At 33.4% G+C, this 21099-nt stretch overlaps 1 protein-coding gene across 5 annotated transcripts in view; it reads right to left on the bottom strand.

Moving 5' to 3' along the window:
• rxrgb (retinoid X receptor, gamma b) overlaps positions 1-21099 on the bottom strand; it is a 127771-nt gene that overhangs the window by 42207 nt on the left and 64465 nt on the right. For all 5 annotated transcript variants that reach the window (XM_045687937.2, XM_045687938.2, XM_045687935.2 and 2 more), the window contains exon 2: positions 15052-15281. In XM_045687937.2, coding sequence (XP_045543893.1) covers positions 15052-15281 — 230 coding nt within the window. The remainder of the gene's footprint in view (positions 1-15051; positions 15282-21099) is intronic.

Here is a 21099-nt window from a genome sequence, read left to right as displayed (position 1 = left end):
CAACTATTACTACAAGCTACAAAATATTACTACAAGCTATAAAATATTACTACTAGCTATAAACTATTACTACTAGCTATCAACTATTACTACTAGCTATAAACTATTACTACTAGCTATAAACTATTACTACTAGCTATAAACTATTACTACTAGCTATCAACTATTACTATTAGCTATAAACTATTACTACTAGCTATAAACTATTACTACTAGCTATAAACTATTACTACTAGCTATAAACTATTACTACTAGCTATCAAATATTACTACTAGCTATCAAATATTACTACTAGCTATAAACTATTACTACAAGCTATAAACTATTACTACTAGCTATAAACTATTACTACTAGCTATCAAATATTACTACTAGCTATCAAATATTAGTACTAGCTATCAAATATTACTACTAGTTATAAACTACTACTACAAGCTATAAACTATTACTACTAGCTATAAAATATTACTACTAGCTATGAAATATTACTACTAGCTATAAACTATTACTACTAGCTATCAATTATTACTACTCGCTATAAACTATTACTACTAGCTATCAACTATTACTACTAGCTATGAATTATTACTACTAGCTATAAACTATAAACTATTACTACTAGCTATCAACTATTACTACTAGCTATAAACTATATATATAGGGTTCAGACATGCTTTACAACTATTACTACTAGCTATAAACTATTACTACTAGCTATAAACTATTACTACTCGCTATAAACTATTACTACTAGCTATCAACTATTACTACTAGCTTTAAACTATTACACTAGCTATAAACTATTACTACAAGCTATAAACTATTACACTAGCTATAAACTATTACTACTAGGTATAAACTATTACTACTCGCTATAAACTATTACTACTAGCTATCAACTATTACTACTAGCTATAAACTATTACTACTAGCTATCAACTATTACTACTAGCTATCAACTATTACTACTAGCTATCAACTATTACTACAAGCTATAAAATATTACTACTAGCTATAAACTATTACTACAAGCTATAAAATATTACTACTAGCTATAAAATATTACTACTAGCTATAAACTATTACTACAAGCTATAAACTATTACACTAGCTATAAACTATTACTACTCGCTATAAACTATTACTACTCGCTATAAACTATTACTACTAGCTATAAACTATTACTACTAGCTATAAACTATTACTACTAGCTATCAACTATTACTACACGCTATAAACTATTACTACTAGCTATAAACTATTACTACAAGCTATAAACTACTAGCTATAAAATATTACTACTTGCTATAAACTATTACTACTAGCTATCAAATATTACTACTAGCTATCAAATATTACTACTCGCTATCAAATATTACTACTCGCTATCAAATATTAGTACTAGCTATCAAATATTACTACTAGTTATAAACTACTACTACAAGCTATAAACTATTACTACTAGCTATAAAATATTACTACTAGCTATAAAATATTACTACTAGCTATAAACTATTACTACTAGCTATCAATTATTACTACTAGCTATAAACTATTACTACTAGCTATCAACTATTACTACTAGCTATGAATTATTACTACTAGCTATAAATATAAACTATTACTACTAGCTATCAACTATTACTACTAGCTATAAACTATATATATAGGGTTCAGACATGCTTTACAACTATTACTACTAGCTATAAACTATTACTACTAGCTATAAACTATTACTACTCGCTATAAACTATTACTACTAGCTATCAACGATTACTACTAGCTATAAACTATTACTACAAGCTATAAACTATTACACTAGCTATAAACTATTACTACTAGCTATAAACTATTACTACTCGCTATAAACTATTACTACTAGCTATAAACTATTACTACTAGCTATCAACTATTACTACTAGCTATCAACTATTACTACTAGCTATCAACTATTACTACAAGCTATAAACTATTACTACTAGCTATAAACTATTACTACAAGCTATAAAATATTACTACTAGCTATCAACTATTACTACTAGCTATCAACTATTACTACTAGCTATCAACTATTACTACAAGCTATAAACTATTACTACTAGCTATCAACTATTACTACTAGCTATAAACTATTACTACTAGCTATAAACTATTACTACTAGCTATCAACTATTACTACAAGCTATAAACTATTACTACTAGCTATAAACTATTACTACAAGCTATAAACTACTAGCTATAAAATATTACTACTTGCTATAAACTATTACTACTAGCTATCAAATATTACTACTAGCTATCAAATATTACTACTCGCTATCAAATATTACTACTAGCTATAAACTATTACTACTGGCTATAAAATATTACTACTAGCTATAAACTATTACTACTAGCTATCAACTATTACTACTAGCTATCAAATATTACTACTAGTTATAAACTACTACTACAAGCTATAAACTATTACTACTAGCTATAAAATATTACTACTAGCTATAAAATATTACTACTAGCTATAAACTATTACTACTAGCTATCAATTATTACTACTAGCTATAAACTATTACTACTAGCTATCAACTATTACTACTAGCTATGAATTATTACTACTAGCTATAAACTATAAACTATTACTACTAGCTATCAACTATTACTACTAGCTATAAACTATATATATAGGGTTCAGACATGCTTTACAACTATTACTACTAGCTATAAACTATTACTACTAGCTATAAACTATTACTACTCGCTATAAACTATTACTACTAGCTATCAACGATTACTACTAGCTATAAACTATTACTACAAGCTATAAACTATTACACTAGCTATAAACTATTACTACTAGCTATAAACTATTACTACTCGCTATAAACTATTACTACTAGCTATACACTATTACTACTAGCTATAAACTATTACTACTAGCTATCAACTATTACTACAAGCTATAAACTATTACTACTAGCTATAAACTATTACTACAAGCTATAAACTACTAGCTATAAAATATTACTACTTGCTATAAACTATTACTACTAGCTATCAAATATTACTACTAGCTATCAAATATTACTACTCGCTATCAAATATTACTACTAGCTATCAAATATTAGTACTAGCTATCAAATATTACTACTAGTTATAAACTACTATTACAAGCTATAAACTATTACTACTAGCTATAAATTATTACTACTAGCTATAAAATATTACTACTAGCTATAAACTATTACTACTAGCTATCAATTATTACTACTAGCTATAAACTATTACTACTAGCTATCAACTATTACTACTAGCTATGAATTATTACTACTAGCTATAAACTATATACTATTACTACTAGCTATAAACTATTACTAAAAGCTATAAACTATAACTACTAGCTATAAACTATTACTACTAGCTATAAATTATTACTACTAGCTATAAACTATTACTACTAGCTAACTATTACTACTAGCTATAAACTATATATATAGGGTTCAGACATGCTTTACAACTATTACTACTAGCTATAAACTATTACTACTAGCTATCAACTATTACTACAAGCTATAAACTATTACTACTAGCTATAAACTATTACTACTAGCTATCAAATATTACTACTAGCTATCAAATATTAGTACTAGCTATCAAATATTACTACTAGTTATAAACTACTACTACAAGCTATAAACTATTACTACTAGCTATAAAATATTACTACTAGCTATAAAATATTACTACTAGCTATAAACTATTACTACTAGCTATCAATTATTACTACTAGCTATAAACTATTACTACTAGCTATCAACTATTACTACTAGCTATGAATTATTACTACTAGCTATAAACTATAAACTATTACTACTAGCTATCAACTATTACTACTAGCTATAAACTATATATATATAGGGTTCAGACATGCTTTACAAGTATTACTACTAGCTATAAACTATTACTACTAGCTATCAACTATTACTACAAGCTATAAACTATTACACTAGCTATACACTTATACTACTAGCTATAAACTATAAACTATTACTACTAGCTATCAACTATTACTACAAGCTATAAACTATTACTACTAGCTATAAACTATTACTACTAGCTATAAACTATTACTACTAGCTATCAAATATTACTACTAGCTATCAAATATTACTACTAGCTATAAACTATTACTACAAGCTATAAAATATTACTACTAGCTATAAACTATTACTACTAGCTATAAACTATTACTACTAGCTATAAACTATTACTACTAGCTATAAACTATTACTACTAGCTATAAATTATTACTACTAGCTATAAACTATAAACTATTACTACTAGCTATCAACTATTACTACTAGCTATAAACTATATATATATATAGGGTTCAGACATGCTTTACAACTATTACTACTAGCTATAAACTATTACTACTAGCTATCAACTATTACTACAAGCTAAAAACTATTACACTAGCTATAAACTATTACTACTAGCTATAAAATATTACTACTAGCTATAAACTATTACTACTAGCTATCAACTATTACTACTAGCAATCAACTATTACTACTAGCTATCAACTATTACTACTAGCTATAAACTATTACTACTAGCTATCAACTATTACTACTAGCTATCAACTATTACTACAAGCTATCAACTATTACTACTAGCTATAAACTATTACTACAAGCTATAAAATATTACTACTAGCTATAAAATATTACTACTAGCTATAAACTATTACTACTAGCTATCAACTATTACAACTTGCTATCAAATATTACTACTAGCTATCAAATATTACTACAAGCTATAAACTATTACACTAGCTATAAACTACTAGCTATAAACTATAAACTATTATTACTAGCTATAAACTATTACTACTAGCTATAAACTATTACTACTAGCTATAAACTATTACTATTAGCTATAAACTATTACTACTAGCTATCAACTATTACTACAAGCTATAAACTATTACTACTAGCTATAAACTATTACTACAAGCTATAAACTACTAGCTATAAAATATTACTACTAGCTATCAAATATTACTACTAGCTATAAACTATATATATAGGGTTCAGACATGCTTTACAACTATTACTACTAGCTATAAACTATTACTACTAGCTATCAACTATTACTACAAGCTATAAACTATTACACTAGCTATACACTTATACTACTAGCTATAAACTATAAACTATTACTACTAGCTATCAACTATTACTACTAGCTATAAACTATTACTACTAGCTATAAACTATTACTACTAGCTATCAAATATTACTACTAGCTATCAAATATTAGTACTAGCTATCAAATATTACTACTAGTTATAAACTACTACTACAGGCTATAAACTATTACTACTAGCTATAAAATATTACTACTAGCTATAAACTATTACTACTAGCTATCAATTATTACTACTAGCTATAAATTATTACTACTAGCTATCAACTATTACTACTAGCTATGAATTATTACTACTAGCTATAAACTATAAACTATTACTACTAGCTATCAACTATTACTACTAGCTATAAGCTATATATATAGGGTTCATACATGCTTTACAACTATTACTACTAGCTATAAACTATTACTACTAGCTATCAACTATTAGTACAAGCTATAAACTATTACACTAGCTATACACTTATACTACTAGCTATAAACTATAAACTATTACTACTAGCTATCAACTATTACTACAAGCTATAAACTATTACTACTAGCTATAAACTATTACTACTAGCTATAAACTATTACTACTAGCTATCAACTATTACTACTAGCTATCAACTATTACTACAAGCTACAAACTATTACTATTAGCTATAAACTATTACTACAAGCTATACAATATTACTACAAGCTATAAACTATTACTACTAGCTATAAACTATTACTACTAGCTATAAATTATTACTACTAGCTATAAACTATTACTACTAGCTATAAACTATTACTACTAGCTATAAACTATTACTACTAGCTATCAAATATTACTACTAGCTATAAACTATTACTACAAGCTATAAACTATTACTACTAGCTATAAACTATTACTACTAGCTATAAACTATTACTACTAGCTATAAAATATTACTACTAGCTATCAAATATTAGTACTAGCTATCAAATATTAGTACTAGTTATAAACTACTACTACAAGCTATAAACTATTACTACTAGCTATAAAATATTACTACTAGCTATAAAATATTACTACTAGCTATAAACTATTACTACTAGCTATCAATTATTACTACTAGCTATAAACTATTACTACTAGCTATCAACTATTACTACTAGCTATGAATTATTACTACTAGCTATAAACTATTACTACTAGCTATCAACTATTACTACTAGCTATAAACTATATATATAGGGTTCAGACATGCTTTACAACTATTACTACTAGCTATAAACTATTACTACTAGCTATAAACTATTACTACTCGCTATAAACTATTACTACTAGCTATCAACTATTACTACTAGCTATAAACTATTACACTAGCTATAAACTATTACTACAAGCTATAAACTATTACACTAGCTATAAACTATTACTACTAGCTATAAACTATTACTACTAGCTATCAACTATTACTACTAGCTATCAACTATTACTACTAGCTATCAACTATTACTACAAGCTATAAACTATTACTACTAGCTATAAACTATTACTACAAGCTATAAAATATTACTACTAGCTATAAAATATTACTACTAGCTATCAACTATTACTACTAGCTATCAACTATTACTACTAGCTATCAACTATTACTACAAGCTATAAACTATTACTACTAGCTATCAACTATTACTACTAGCTATAAACTATTACTACTAGCTATAAACTATTACTACTAGCTAACAACTATTACTACAAGCTATAAACTATTACTACTAGCTATAAACTATTACTACAAGCTATAAACTATTACTACTAGCTATAAACTATTACTACTAGCTATAAACTATTACTACTAGCTATAAACTATTACTACTAGCTATCAACTATTACTACTAGCTATCAACTATTACTACAAGCTACAAAATATTACTACAAGCTATAAAATATTACTACTAGCTATAAACTATTACTACTAGCTATCAACTATTACTACTAGCTATAAACTATTACTACTAGCTATAAACTATTACTACTAGCTATCAACTATTACTATTAGCTATAAACTATTACTACTAGCTATAAACTATTACTACAAGCTATAAACTATTACTACTAGCTATAAACTATTACTACTAGCTATCAAATATTACTACTAGCTATCAAATATTAGTACTAGCTATCAAATATTACTACTAGTTATAAACTACTACTACAAGCTATAAACTATTACTACAAGCTATAAACTATTACTACTAGCTATAAACTATTACTACTAGCTATAAACTATTACTACTAGCTATAAACTATTACTACTAGCTATCAACTATTACTACTAGCTATCAACTATTACTACAAGCTACAAAATATTACTACAAGCTATAAAATATTACTACTAGCTATAAACTATTACTACTAGCTATCAACTATTACTACTAGCTATAAACTATTACTACTAGCTATAAACTATTACTACTAGCTATAAACTATTACTACTAGCTATCAACTATTACTATTAGCTATAAACTATTACTACTAGCTATAAACTATTACTACTAGCTATAAACTATTACTACTAGCTATAAACTATTACTACTAGCTATCAAATATTACTACTAGCTATCAAATATTACTACTAGCTATAAACTATTACTACAAGCTATAAACTATTACTACTAGCTATAAACTATTACTACTAGCTATCAAATATTACTACTAGCTATCAAATATTAGTACTAGCTATCAAATATTACTACTAGTTATAAACTACTACTACAAGCTATAAACTATTACTACTAGCTATAAAATATTACTACTAGCTATGAAATATTACTACTAGCTATAAACTATTACTACTAGCTATCAATTATTACTACTCGCTATAAACTATTACTACTAGCTATCAACTATTACTACTAGCTATGAATTATTACTACTAGCTATAAACTATAAACTATTACTACTAGCTATCAACTATTACTACTAGCTATAAACTATATATATAGGGTTCAGACATGCTTTACAACTATTACTACTAGCTATAAACTATTACTACTAGCTATAAACTATTACTACTCGCTATAAACTATTACTACTAGCTATCAACTATTACTACTAGCTTTAAACTATTACACTAGCTATAAACTATTACTACAAGCTATAAACTATTACACTAGCTATAAACTATTACTACTAGGTATAAACTATTACTACTCGCTATAAACTATTACTACTAGCTATCAACTATTACTACTAGCTATAAACTATTACTACTAGCTATCAACTATTACTACTAGCTATCAACTATTACTACTAGCTATCAACTATTACTACAAGCTATAAAATATTACTACTAGCTATAAACTATTACTACAAGCTATAAAATATTACTACTAGCTATAAAATATTACTACTAGCTATAAACTATTACTACAAGCTATAAACTATTACACTAGCTATAAACTATTACTACTCGCTATAAACTATTACTACTCGCTATAAACTATTACTACTAGCTATAAACTATTACTACTAGCTATAAACTATTACTACTAGCTATCAACTATTACTACAAGCTATAAACTATTACTACTAGCTATAAACTATTACTACAAGCTATAAACTACTAGCTATAAAATATTACTACTTGCTATAAACTATTACTACTAGCTATCAAATATTACTACTAGCTATCAAATATTACTACTCGCTATCAAATATTACTACTCGCTATCAAATATTAGTACTAGCTATCAAATATTACTACTAGTTATAAACTACTACTACAAGCTATAAACTATTACTACTAGCTATAAAATATTACTACTAGCTATAAAATATTACTACTAGCTATAAACTATTACTACTAGCTATCAATTATTACTACTAGCTATAAACTATTACTTCTAGCTATCAACTATTACTACTAGCTATGAATTATTACTACTAGCTATAAACTATAAACTATTACTACTAGCTATCAACTATTACTACTAGCTATAAACTATATATATAGGGTTCAGACATGCTTTACAACTATTACTACTAGCTATAAACTATTACTACTAGCTATAAACTATTACTACTCGCTATAAACTATTACTACTAGCTATCAACGATTACTACTAGCTATAAACTATTACTACAAGCTATAAACTATTACACTAGCTATAAACTATTACTACTAGCTATAAACTATTACTACTCGCTATAAACTATTACTACTAGCTATAAACTATTACTACTAGCTATAAACTATTACTACTAGCTATCAACTATTACTACTAGCTATCAACTATTACTACTAGCTATCAACTATTACTACAAGCTATAAACTATTACTACTAGCTATAAACTATTACTACAAGCTATAAAATATTACTACTAGCTATCAACTATTACTACTAGCTATCAACTATTACTACTAGCTATCAACTATTACTACAAGCTATAAACTATTACTACTAGCTATCAACTATTACTACTAGCTATAAACTATTACTACTAGCTATAAACTATTACTACTAGCTATCAACTATTACTACAAGCTATAAACTATTACTACTAGCTATAAACTATTACTACAAGCTATAAACTACTAGCTATAAAATATTACTACTTGCTATAAACTATTACTACTAGCTATCAAATATTACTACTAGCTATCAAATATTACTACTCGCTATCAAATATTACTACTAGCTATCAAATATTAGTACTAGCTATCAAATATTACTACTAGTTATAAACTACTATTACAAGCTATAAACTATTACTACTAGCTATAAAATATTACTACTAGCTATAAAATATTACTACTAGCTATAAACTATTACTACTAGCTATCAATTATTACTACTAGCTATAAACTATTACTACTAGCTATCAACTATTACTACTAGCTATGAATTATTACTACTAGCTATAAACTATAAACTATTACTACTAGCTATCAACTATTACTACTAGCTATAAACTATATATATAGGGTTCAGACATGCTTTACAACTATTACTACTAGCTATAAACTATTACTACTAGCTATAAACTATTACTACTCGCTATAAACTATTACTACTAGCTATCAACGATTACTACTAGCTAGAAACTATTACTACAAGCTATAAACTATTACACTAGCTATAAACTATTACTACTAGCTATAAACTATTACTACTCGCTATAAACTATTACTACTAGCTATAAACTATTACTACTAGCTATAAACTATTACTACTAGCTATAAACTATTACTACTAGCTATCAACTATTACTACTAGCTATCAACTATTACTACAAGCTATAAACTATTACTACTAGCTATAAACTAGTACTACAAGCTATAAAATATTACTACTAGCTATCAACTATTACTACTAACTATCAACTATTACTACTAGCTATCAACTATTACTACAAGCTATAAACTATTACTACTAGCTATAAACTATTACTACTAGCTATAAACTATTACTACTCGCTATAAACTATTACTACTAGCTATAAACTATTACTACTAGCTATAAACTATTACTACTAGCTATAAACTATTACTACTAGCTATCAACTATTACTACTAGCTATCAACTATTACTACAAGCTATAAACTATTACTACTAGCTATAAACTAGTACTACAAGCTATAAAATATTACTACTAGCTATCAACTATTACTACTAACTATCAACTATTACTACTAGCTATCAACTATTACTACAAGCTATAAACTATTACTACTAGCTATCAACTATTACTACTAGCTATAAACTATTACTACTAGCTATCAACTATTACTACTAGCTATCAACTATTACTACAAGCTATAAACTATTACTACTAGCTATAAACTATTACTACTAGCTATAAACTATTACTACTCGCTATAAACTATTACTACTAGCTATAAACTATTACTACTAGCTATAAACTATTACTACTAGCTATAAACTATTACTACTAGCTATCAACTATTACTACTAGCTATCAACTATTACTACAAGCTATAAACTATTACTACTAGCTATAAACTAGTACTACAAGCTATAAAATATTACTACTAGCTATCAACTATTACTACTAACTATCAACTATTACTACTAGCTATCAACTATTACTACAAGCTATAAACTATTACTACTAGCTATCAACTATTACTACTAGCTATAAACTATTACTACTAGCTATAAACTATTACTACTAGCTATCAACTATTACTACAAGCTATAAACTATTACTACTAGCTATAAACTATTACTACAAGCTATAAACTACTAGCTATAAAATATTACTACTTGCTATAAACTATTACTACTAGCTATCAAATATTACTACTAGCTATCAAATATTACTACTCGCTATCAAATATTACTACTAGCTATAAACTATTACTACTGGCTATAAAATATTACTACTAGCTATAAACTATTACTACTAGCTATCAACTATTACTACTAGCTATAAACTATTACTACTAGCTATAAACTATTACTACTAGCTATAAACTATTACAACTAGCTATCAACTATTACTACTAGCTATAAATTATTACTACTAGCTATAAACTATAAACTATTACTACTAGCTATCAACTATTACTACTAGCTATAAACTATATATATAGGGTTCAGACATGCTTTACAACTATTACTACTAGCTATAAACTATTACTACTAGCTATCAACTATTACTACAAGCTATAAACTATTACACTAGCTATACACTTATACTACTAGCTATAAACTATAAACTATTACTACTAGCTATCAACTATTACTACAAGCTATAAACTATTACTACTAGCTATAAACTATTACTACTAGCTCTAAACTATTACTACTAGCTATAAACTATTACTACTAGCTATCAACTATTACTACTAGCTATCAACTATTACTACAAGCTATAAACTATTACTATTAGCTATAAACTATTACTACAAGCTATAAAATATTACTACAAGCTATAAAATATTACTACTAGCTATAAACTATTACTACTAGCTATCAACTATTACTACTAGCTATAAACTATTACTACTAGCTATAAACTATTACTACTAGCTATAAACTATTACTACTAGCTATAAACTATTACTACTAGCTATCAACTATTACTATTAGCTATAAACTATTACTACTAGCTATAAACTATTACTACTAGCTATAAACTATTACTACTAGCTATAAATTATTACTACTAGCTATCAACTATTACTATTAGCTATAAACTATTACTACTAGCTACAAACTATTACTACTAGCTATAAACTAACTGACATTTTTATCAGCGTTCTACAGACGCCGCAGCATATTGGGCATCTGACTGATGGTTAATACCAAGTCTTTCTGAAAGGGGGCTAATGACTGTTTCATCAAATGTACACTATGTTAGCCTTGAAATAAAGTAGACAAATTATTAGTTGAAAACAACTTTGCCAGTATTATGATGTCATTGAGTTTACTTTAGATATAAATGGCGATGTTGTCATGAGGTAGCGCCGTTTGTCAGATAATCCCCCGCTCCCAAGGCTTAGACTCTCGGGGGCTTAGACATAATCTCCATCAGCACCTATTGAGACCGCATTGAGTAAAACGTTCAGTTGGGCATCAGTCCTAAAACAAACCTTTAAAAACAATATTGTGAGGAAACATACAACACATGAATAGCTTGGCTGTCAAATGACAACTGAGTTGGTGCACCATCCTGAATGGAGAAACATATGCATTCATCCATAGCTCACAGTCAGTCTCCCTCGGGCCCAGATCCATCAGTCTCCCTCGGGCCCAGATCCATCAGTCTCCCTCAGGCCCAGATCCATCAGTCTCCCTCAGGCCCAGATCCATCAGTCTCCCTCAGGCCCAGATCCATCAGTCTCCCTCAGGCTCAGATCCATCAGTCTCCCTCAGGCCCAGATCCATCAGTCTCCCTCAGGCCCAGATCCATCAGTCTCCCTCAGGCTCAGATCCATCAGTCTCCCTCAGGCTCAGATCCATCAGTCTCCCTCAGGCTCAGATCCATCAGTCTCCCTCAGGCCCAGATCCATCAGTCTCCCTCAGGCTCAGATCCATCAGTCTCCCTCAGGCCCAGATCCATCAGTCTCCCTCAGGCTCAGATCCATCAGTCTCCCTCAGGCTCAGATCCATCAGTCTCCCTCAGGCCCAGATCCTTCCTATCACTGTAGTAGAAGATATCGTCCTCTCCTCTAGCATACAGTTCTGGCTTTGTCCCCTCGCCCCCCACCAAAAAACGATGCATTTTTTAATATATTTTTTGTAAACTCAGGTTCCCTTTATCTAATATTAGGTTTTGGTTGAAGATCTGATAACATTAAGTATGAAAAATAGCAACAAATAGAGAAAATCAGAAAAGGGGCAAATACTTTTGACGGCACTGTAACTCCCCTTTCAAATCATCTCTAAGACAAGGCTTGATAATTAGTGTAACAATGGCAGCCATTGGCTTTAAATAGTGAAACATAGCATAAACACCAAAGCACTTACGTATGATGGAGCATTGTCTGACAGGCTGACTTTCAAAACCCTTATCTGCTGTGTAGTTTATATAACAGAGCACTTAAAGAGAATTCCTATAGGATCTTGTAGTTCATTGTGTGAGACGGTAAGATAGCAAGCTTATGGTGGGTATTGTTGCTTATTGTTTATGTCAGTGAAGCTTATCCACTGTTGTGAATGATCCTGTAATAACCTAGATGGGAGGATGAAAGCTCAGCGGAGAGGGAGAAAACTGAGAGAGATGGACTTTCTTTGGCAATTACTGCTATAATCCATTCAAGGGCTGATGCTAACACCGAGAAGACACACACACACACACACACACACACACACACACACACACACACACACACACACACACACACACACACACACACACACACACACACACACACACACACACACACAGGGTGGTGAAAGTGCACGGTGATGAACTTCCAAGGGTGGTAAAAGCGCACGGTGAGGAACTTCACAGGGTGGTGAAAGTGCACGGTGATGAACTTCACAGGGTGGTAAAAGCGCACGGTGAGGAACTTCACAGGGTGGTGAAAGCGCACGGTGAGGAACTTCACAGGGTGGTGAAAGCGCACGGTGAGGAACTTCACAGGGTGGTAAAAGCGCACGGTGAGGAACTTCACAGGGTGGTGAAAGCGCACGGTGAGGAACTTCACAGGGTGGTGAAAGCGCACTGTGAGGAACTTCACAGGGTGGTGAAAGCGCACGGTGAGGAACTACACAGGGTGGTGAAAGCGCACTGTGAGGAACTTCACAGGGTGGTGAAAGCGCACGGTGAGGAACTTCACAGGGTGGTGAAAGCGCACTGTGAGGAACTTCACAGGGTGGTGAAAGCGCACGGTGAGGAACTTCACAGGGTGGTGAAAGTGCATGGTGAGGAACTCGATGGTCCTTTCCAATAAATATCGAGGGTCTTATTCTGGTGACATGATGACCAATGCTTGACTGCAGTTTGACAAATAAAAACATTCTCGCTCTTAACTATAATAATGTCATCATGTAGACTAGCCTACCTGCACTGTATCTGTGAGCCGTTGGCTAGAGGGCACGTGCCAAGACCAGAGTGGGCACATTTGCTCTTTAATTTAAAAAAAAATTGTGACAAAACTATCGGTAAGAGTTGAAAATGTGATAGAAACACATTGAATATTACATTTTATTCAGTACATGAAACCTTAAGAGGAAAAGTGGATTGTGTGCACTACGTCATCACGCACAGATTATTTTATATACGCATGAAAATTGTTCGCCAATTGGATGGAAATCTAGCTATTGAGATAAAATCTATTGTTCTGGATGATCGTGGTCAGCAACATTAGATGTTTTCAGATCTCACAAGTTGAGTTAAGCTAAGTGGCACACACCTCTCTCATCTGTGGACTGTGGAGCGATCCGAAGTTGATCCCTGGCGTGGAGGGCAAGCCCAGGGAGGACGTGATGACGGAGTAGGGCGATGCCAGGCCATTCATGGGCGCGCCCAGGGTGCTCATTGGGGATGGAAGGGTCCTGGAGGTGCTGATGACGGAGGGGTGTCCCACCATGCCGCCCATTGGAGGGCCATGGGAGTGGGGCATGCTCATCGGCCCTTGGGAATCTGTGGGGATGAGTCAAAGAGACAGGGTTAGAGACAGACAGAGCTAAATCTGAACGGAACAGTTCTCCATAGCAGACACATCACATGCTGTAGAACCACAGCTGCTTGGCTGCTAATCCTGCTTCTGTATGCCAGAGAAGAGCTGTTGTGCAACTTCCTCTTTAGCCAGAAAACTATAGCCCCTACTCCTCTCCTTCTGTAATGGACTACAGCCCCCACCCCTCTCCCCCTGCAATGCACTATAGCCCCCACCACTCTCCTTCTGTAATGGACTACAGCCCCCCACCAATCTCCTTCTGTAATGTATGGACTCTCTCAAGAAGATAAACAGACAAACAGACACAGACAGACACATATTGAGGCGTCTTTCCAGCTGGCCTGGCTGGATATGAGAGAAGAGATGTTTAGGACCTACAGTATATTGGGACTGTTTATTAGGTATCGTCCCGGCCCTACATTATATGTGACCAGTTTCAATAAGCTAAGCGTATGTCGCACGTAACTACTTCACAGGAGAGGCATTTCAAATTATACTTTTTTTTGTTTAATCAAAATGTGTTTTTTTTTTGGTGGCAGAAATGCCTTCTGGAACACGTTAAATTACGAGGCTAGCTAGTTTAGCCACCCACGGAAAAAGACAGGAACCTTCCCGCTAGCCATGATTGGCTGAGATAATGGGTGGGCTGAACATGACGAGAGATGAGTTCGGATTTGGTCTGCCATGTAGCATGTTTTTGTCTATAACATAAACTGCACAGTATGTGTAGATAATCCTTTCTACCGCGGCTTTTTGAAAGATACTGTATAACGTTAGGCATGGATAACTGCAAAAGTGTTGCTACTGCTATCACCAACATTGCTGCACAAAATTTAGCAGGTGCTATTGACAAAGATCAGTGGTAAAAAGTTGTGATGGACTACTTTCTGCAAACGGAGTGACTTGACACAACAATGGGCCAAACAATGGGCCAAACAGCTAGCTACAAACCAAATGGAAGGGACACGCTGCCATGAAGCATTCATCATTGTATACGGGTAAGAGTCTAGCTACATTTTTAGATATTATACGTTTCTAATTTGGTCAGAAAGTCATTTTCATTGCAAGTTAAAGCGTACTGGTAGCTAGCTAGAGAAAGTTAACTTGCTGGCTCGCTAGCTCACGTTACGTGTATGATCTGTGTAGTAATATTATTTGTATCTCAGAAAGCCATTTAAATTGCTAGTTAGAACCTATTCTTAGCTAGCTAGCTAACGTTGAACCTAGTTGGTTAGCTTAAGCAAACCTTCAGATTCATACTTTAGCATTTCATGCATGGTGGCTAGCTATGACAATCAGTGTGTACTGTAGCTATGGGTTGGGTTTATGGTTCATTGTTTAGCTAGCTAGCTACATGTCTAAACAAAATACTCCACTTCGCAAGGGAATGATTACATGACTCAAGTTAGCCAGGTGTGTCCGGTGGTGATTACAGCCATCTACTGTATTTCATGATCATCTCTAGACAATAGTGACCCATCCATTTAGCTAGATGTGTCTGGGGGGTGATTACAGCCATCTACTGTATTTCATGATCATCTCTAGACAATAGTGACCCATCCACTTAGCTAGATGTGTCTGGTGGTGATTACGGCCATCTACTGTATTTCATGATCATCTCTAGACAATAGTGACCCATCCATTTAGCTAGATGTGTCTGGTGGTGATTACAGCCATCTACTGTATTTCATGATCATCTCTAGACAATAGTGACCCATCCACTTAGCTAGATGTGTCTGGGGGGTGATTACAGCCATCTACTGTATTTCATGATCATCTCTAGACAATAGTGACCCATCCACTTAGCTAGATGTGTCTGGTGGTGATTACAGCCATCTACTGTATTTCATGATCATCTCTAGACAATAGTGACCCATCCATTTAGCTAGATGTGTCTGGTGGTGATTACAGCCATCTACTGTATTTCATGATCATCTCTAGACAATAGTGACCCATCCACTTATCTAGATGTGGCTGGGGGGTGATTACAGCCATCTACTGTATTTCATGATCATCTCTAGACAATAGTGACCCATCCACTTATCTAGATGCGGCTGGGGGGGGTTTAGCATTTCCTTCACATGAACCATCAATTTAGACAAGTGTGTCTGGGTAAGCATCATCTAATAATTATACAATATTTATACAATATTTGTATCTGTACACTTTCAAAGTCAGATTAGGATATACGCTAAGGACAAGATAACGTGTATTTTTACATGGAGTTTTTCCATTATTGTAGGCTACTACCTTCAACACTTTCAGTCTTGAAATGTTTGGTTGTTTACTACACTGCCGTACTCGCTCTGTTTAGCACATGGCCTCACATGTGAATCCTTAAAGAGATGGGTGAGGCTAAAGGCTTAAGAGGGAACGATGCTGAATAGGTGGAGACAAAGAAGGGCTCTCCAGTAGCTGTACCAAAACATTCAAGGGCACTTTTCTCAAAAGTGGGGTTACAAGTTTATCAACTTTTAAAGCAGAATTACTTTCCCATCATTCCTCAACTGCAGTGTATGATATACCATTTTGTAGCTCTGTGTCATAGGCATCGTAAGGATAGGACCAAGGCGCAGCGGGTAAAGTGCTCATCTTCTTAATTTATTACAAATAACACTTGAACAAAAGAAACAAACGATGAAACAGTCCCATAAGGTGCATAGACTATACAGGAAATAACCACCCACAAAACACAAGTGAAACAAACCTCAACTAAATATGGCCTCCAATTAGAGACAACGACAACCAGCTTCCTCTAATTGGAGGTCCTACCAAAAACCCAACATAGATATAGAAAACTAGATTTAAACATAGAAATATAAAACATAGAACCTAAACCAAAAACACCAAAACAAACACTCCCTGCCATGCCCTGACCAAACTACAATGACAAATAACCCCTTTTACTGGTCAGGACGTGACACTCTGAGTCTCTACTTTCATCCAATGTAAAAAAAATAAAAACACTATTTCAAATGATGCTACATAAGACCGAAACGAGGCAGTCGGTCATATATTCGTTATACTTCAGTGGCTCTCAATGTCCCCTGTGGCCCAAAACTAGCCAACTATCTCTCCAGTCTTGGGAAGATAAAATAGCTGTCTATCTCTGAGCAGCAGGGACTTCCTGAGGAGTATACAACAAGCATAGCCAGTCTACCCCCGACCCAGTACAAAACTATCCCGTCTCATTTGACATACAGTCACCTGGTGAGATTCCTAAAAGAAAGGGGTGGCCGAGGTTAGCATGCTCTGAGGGGGGAATGCTGTTTGTGTGTGTGGCAAGAAGCCAGCATGGCCACCAGAGGATGGATGCGTAAATGGAAAGGCCTGTGGTGGTTAACGGGGCTATCCCTGCCTGACCTGACCCAACTCCACCGTCTGCCCCACGCAAACGCTATTCTATGTAAATCACTCCACAGACACTCCGGAATGTATGTTTGTGTATGTCTCACACTCACATTCTTTAAAGGAGGAACACAACTTGGGAAAGATCATTGCAGACTGTAGTATGTTGTAGACTGACTCCAATACACAGTGAAATCAAACAGACAGAGGAGCTCTGTTTACCTTTGACCCCATGCTGTTGCGACTCAAAGGTCACCTGTTGCCAAATCCCTCCCGACCAAGTTCAAAAGAGATCATATCAGTATCCCAAGGTTACATAGATTATTCTGAGAAAACGCTAGCAGACAGGTACAGTCAGACTGCTGCTGCTTCCCATGACTGGAAAGCCTACACTAGTGTATGACGGTCTGTAATACATAACATCACAATAACCATAATGCTGAGGTGACAGTACTGTTCAGATCTACATAATTATACAGTATAACACATTCCTAGCCATAATCAAGTCATTTACACATTTATATTACAATTATTCCATTACCTCAAAACAGAATGGATACACTTGAGAGGAAAATACAAATGGTCATATTTATTACATTGACTTGATGAGAACCGATACATGGTGAAAAAGAGATGGCTACATTCAGAGAGCTACAGTAAGAACAGACAGAGATGGCTACATTCAGAGACAGCTACAGTAAGAACAGACAGAGATGGCTACATTCAGAGACAGATACAGTAAGAACAGACAGAGATGGCTACATTCAGAGACAGATACAGTGAGAACAGACAGAGATGGCTACATTCAGACAGCTACAGTAAGAACAGACAGAGATGGCTACATTCAGACAGCTACAGTGAGAACAGACAGAGATGGCTACATTCAGAGACAGATACAGTGAGAACAGACAGAGATGGCTACATTCAGAGACAGATACAGTGAGAACAGACAGAGATGGCTACATTCAGAGAGCTACAGTGAGAACAGACAGAGATGGCTACATTCAGAGACAGCTACAGTGAGAACAGACAGAGATGGCTACATTCAGAGAGCTACAGTAAGAACAGACAGAGATGGCTACATTCAGAGAGCTACAGTAAGAACAGACAGAGATGGCTACATTCAGAGACAGATACAGTGAGAACAGACAGAGATGGCTACATTCAGAGAGCTACAGTAAGAACAGACAGAGATGGCTACATTCAGAGACAGATACAGTGAGAACAGACAGAGATGGCTACATTCAGAGAGCTACAGTAAGAACAGACAGAGGTGGCTACATTCAGAGAGCTACAGTAAGAACAGACAGAGATGGCTACATTCAGAGACAGCTACAGTGAGAACAGACAGAGATGGCTACATTCAGAGAGCTACAGTGATAACAGACAGAGATGGCTACATTCAGAGACAGATACAGTAAGAACAGACAGAGATGGCTACATTCAGAGAGCTACAGTGAGAACAGACAGAGATGGCTACATTCAGAGACAGCTACAGTGAGAACAGACAGAGATGGCTACATTCAGAGACAGATACAGTGAGAACAGACAGAGATGGCTACATTCAGAGACAGATACAGTAAGAACAGACAGAGATGGCTACATTCAGAGAGCTACAGTGAGAACAGACAGAGATGGCTACATTCAGAGACAGCTACAGTGAGAACAGACAGAGATGGCTACATTCAGAGAGAGCTACAGTGAGAACAGACAGAGATGGCTACATTCAGAGACAGATACAGTAAGAACAGACAGAGATGGCTACATTCAGAGAGCTACAGTAAGAACAGACAGAGATGGCTACATTCAGAGACAGCTACAGTGAGAACAGACAGAGATGGCTACATTCAGAGAGCTACAGTAAGAACAGACAGAGATGGCTACATTCAGAGAGCTACAGTAAGAACAGACAGAGATGGCTACATTCAGAGACAGATACAGTGAGAACAGACAGAGATGGCTACATTCAGAGAGCTACAGTAAGAACAGACAGAGATGGCTACATTCAGAGACAGATACAGTGAGAACAGACAGAGATGGCTATATTCAGAGAGCTACAGTGAGAACAGACAGAGATGGCTACATTCAGAGAGCTACAGTAAGAACGGACAGACATGGCTACATTCAGAGAGCTACAGTAAGAACAGACAGAGATGGCTACATTCAGAGAGCTACAGTAAGAAGAGACAGAGATGGCTACATTCAGACAGCTACAGTGAGAACAGACAGAGATGGCTACATTCAGAGACAGATACAGTAAGAACAGACAGAGATGGCTACATTCAGAGAGCTACAGTGAGAACAGACAGAGATGGCTACATTCAGAGAGCTACAGTAAGAACAGACAGAGATGGCTACATTCAGAGACAGATACAGTGAGAACAGACAGAGATGGCTACATTCAGAGAGCTACAGTGAGAACAGACAGAGATG

This window comes from Salmo salar, chromosome 10 (genome assembly GCF_965601325.2).
Source record: "Salmo salar chromosome 10, fSalSal1, whole genome shotgun sequence".
Classification (NCBI taxonomy): domain Eukaryota; kingdom Metazoa; phylum Chordata; class Actinopteri; order Salmoniformes; family Salmonidae; genus Salmo; species Salmo salar.
This window is presented reverse-complemented; position numbering and strand designations above follow the sequence as displayed.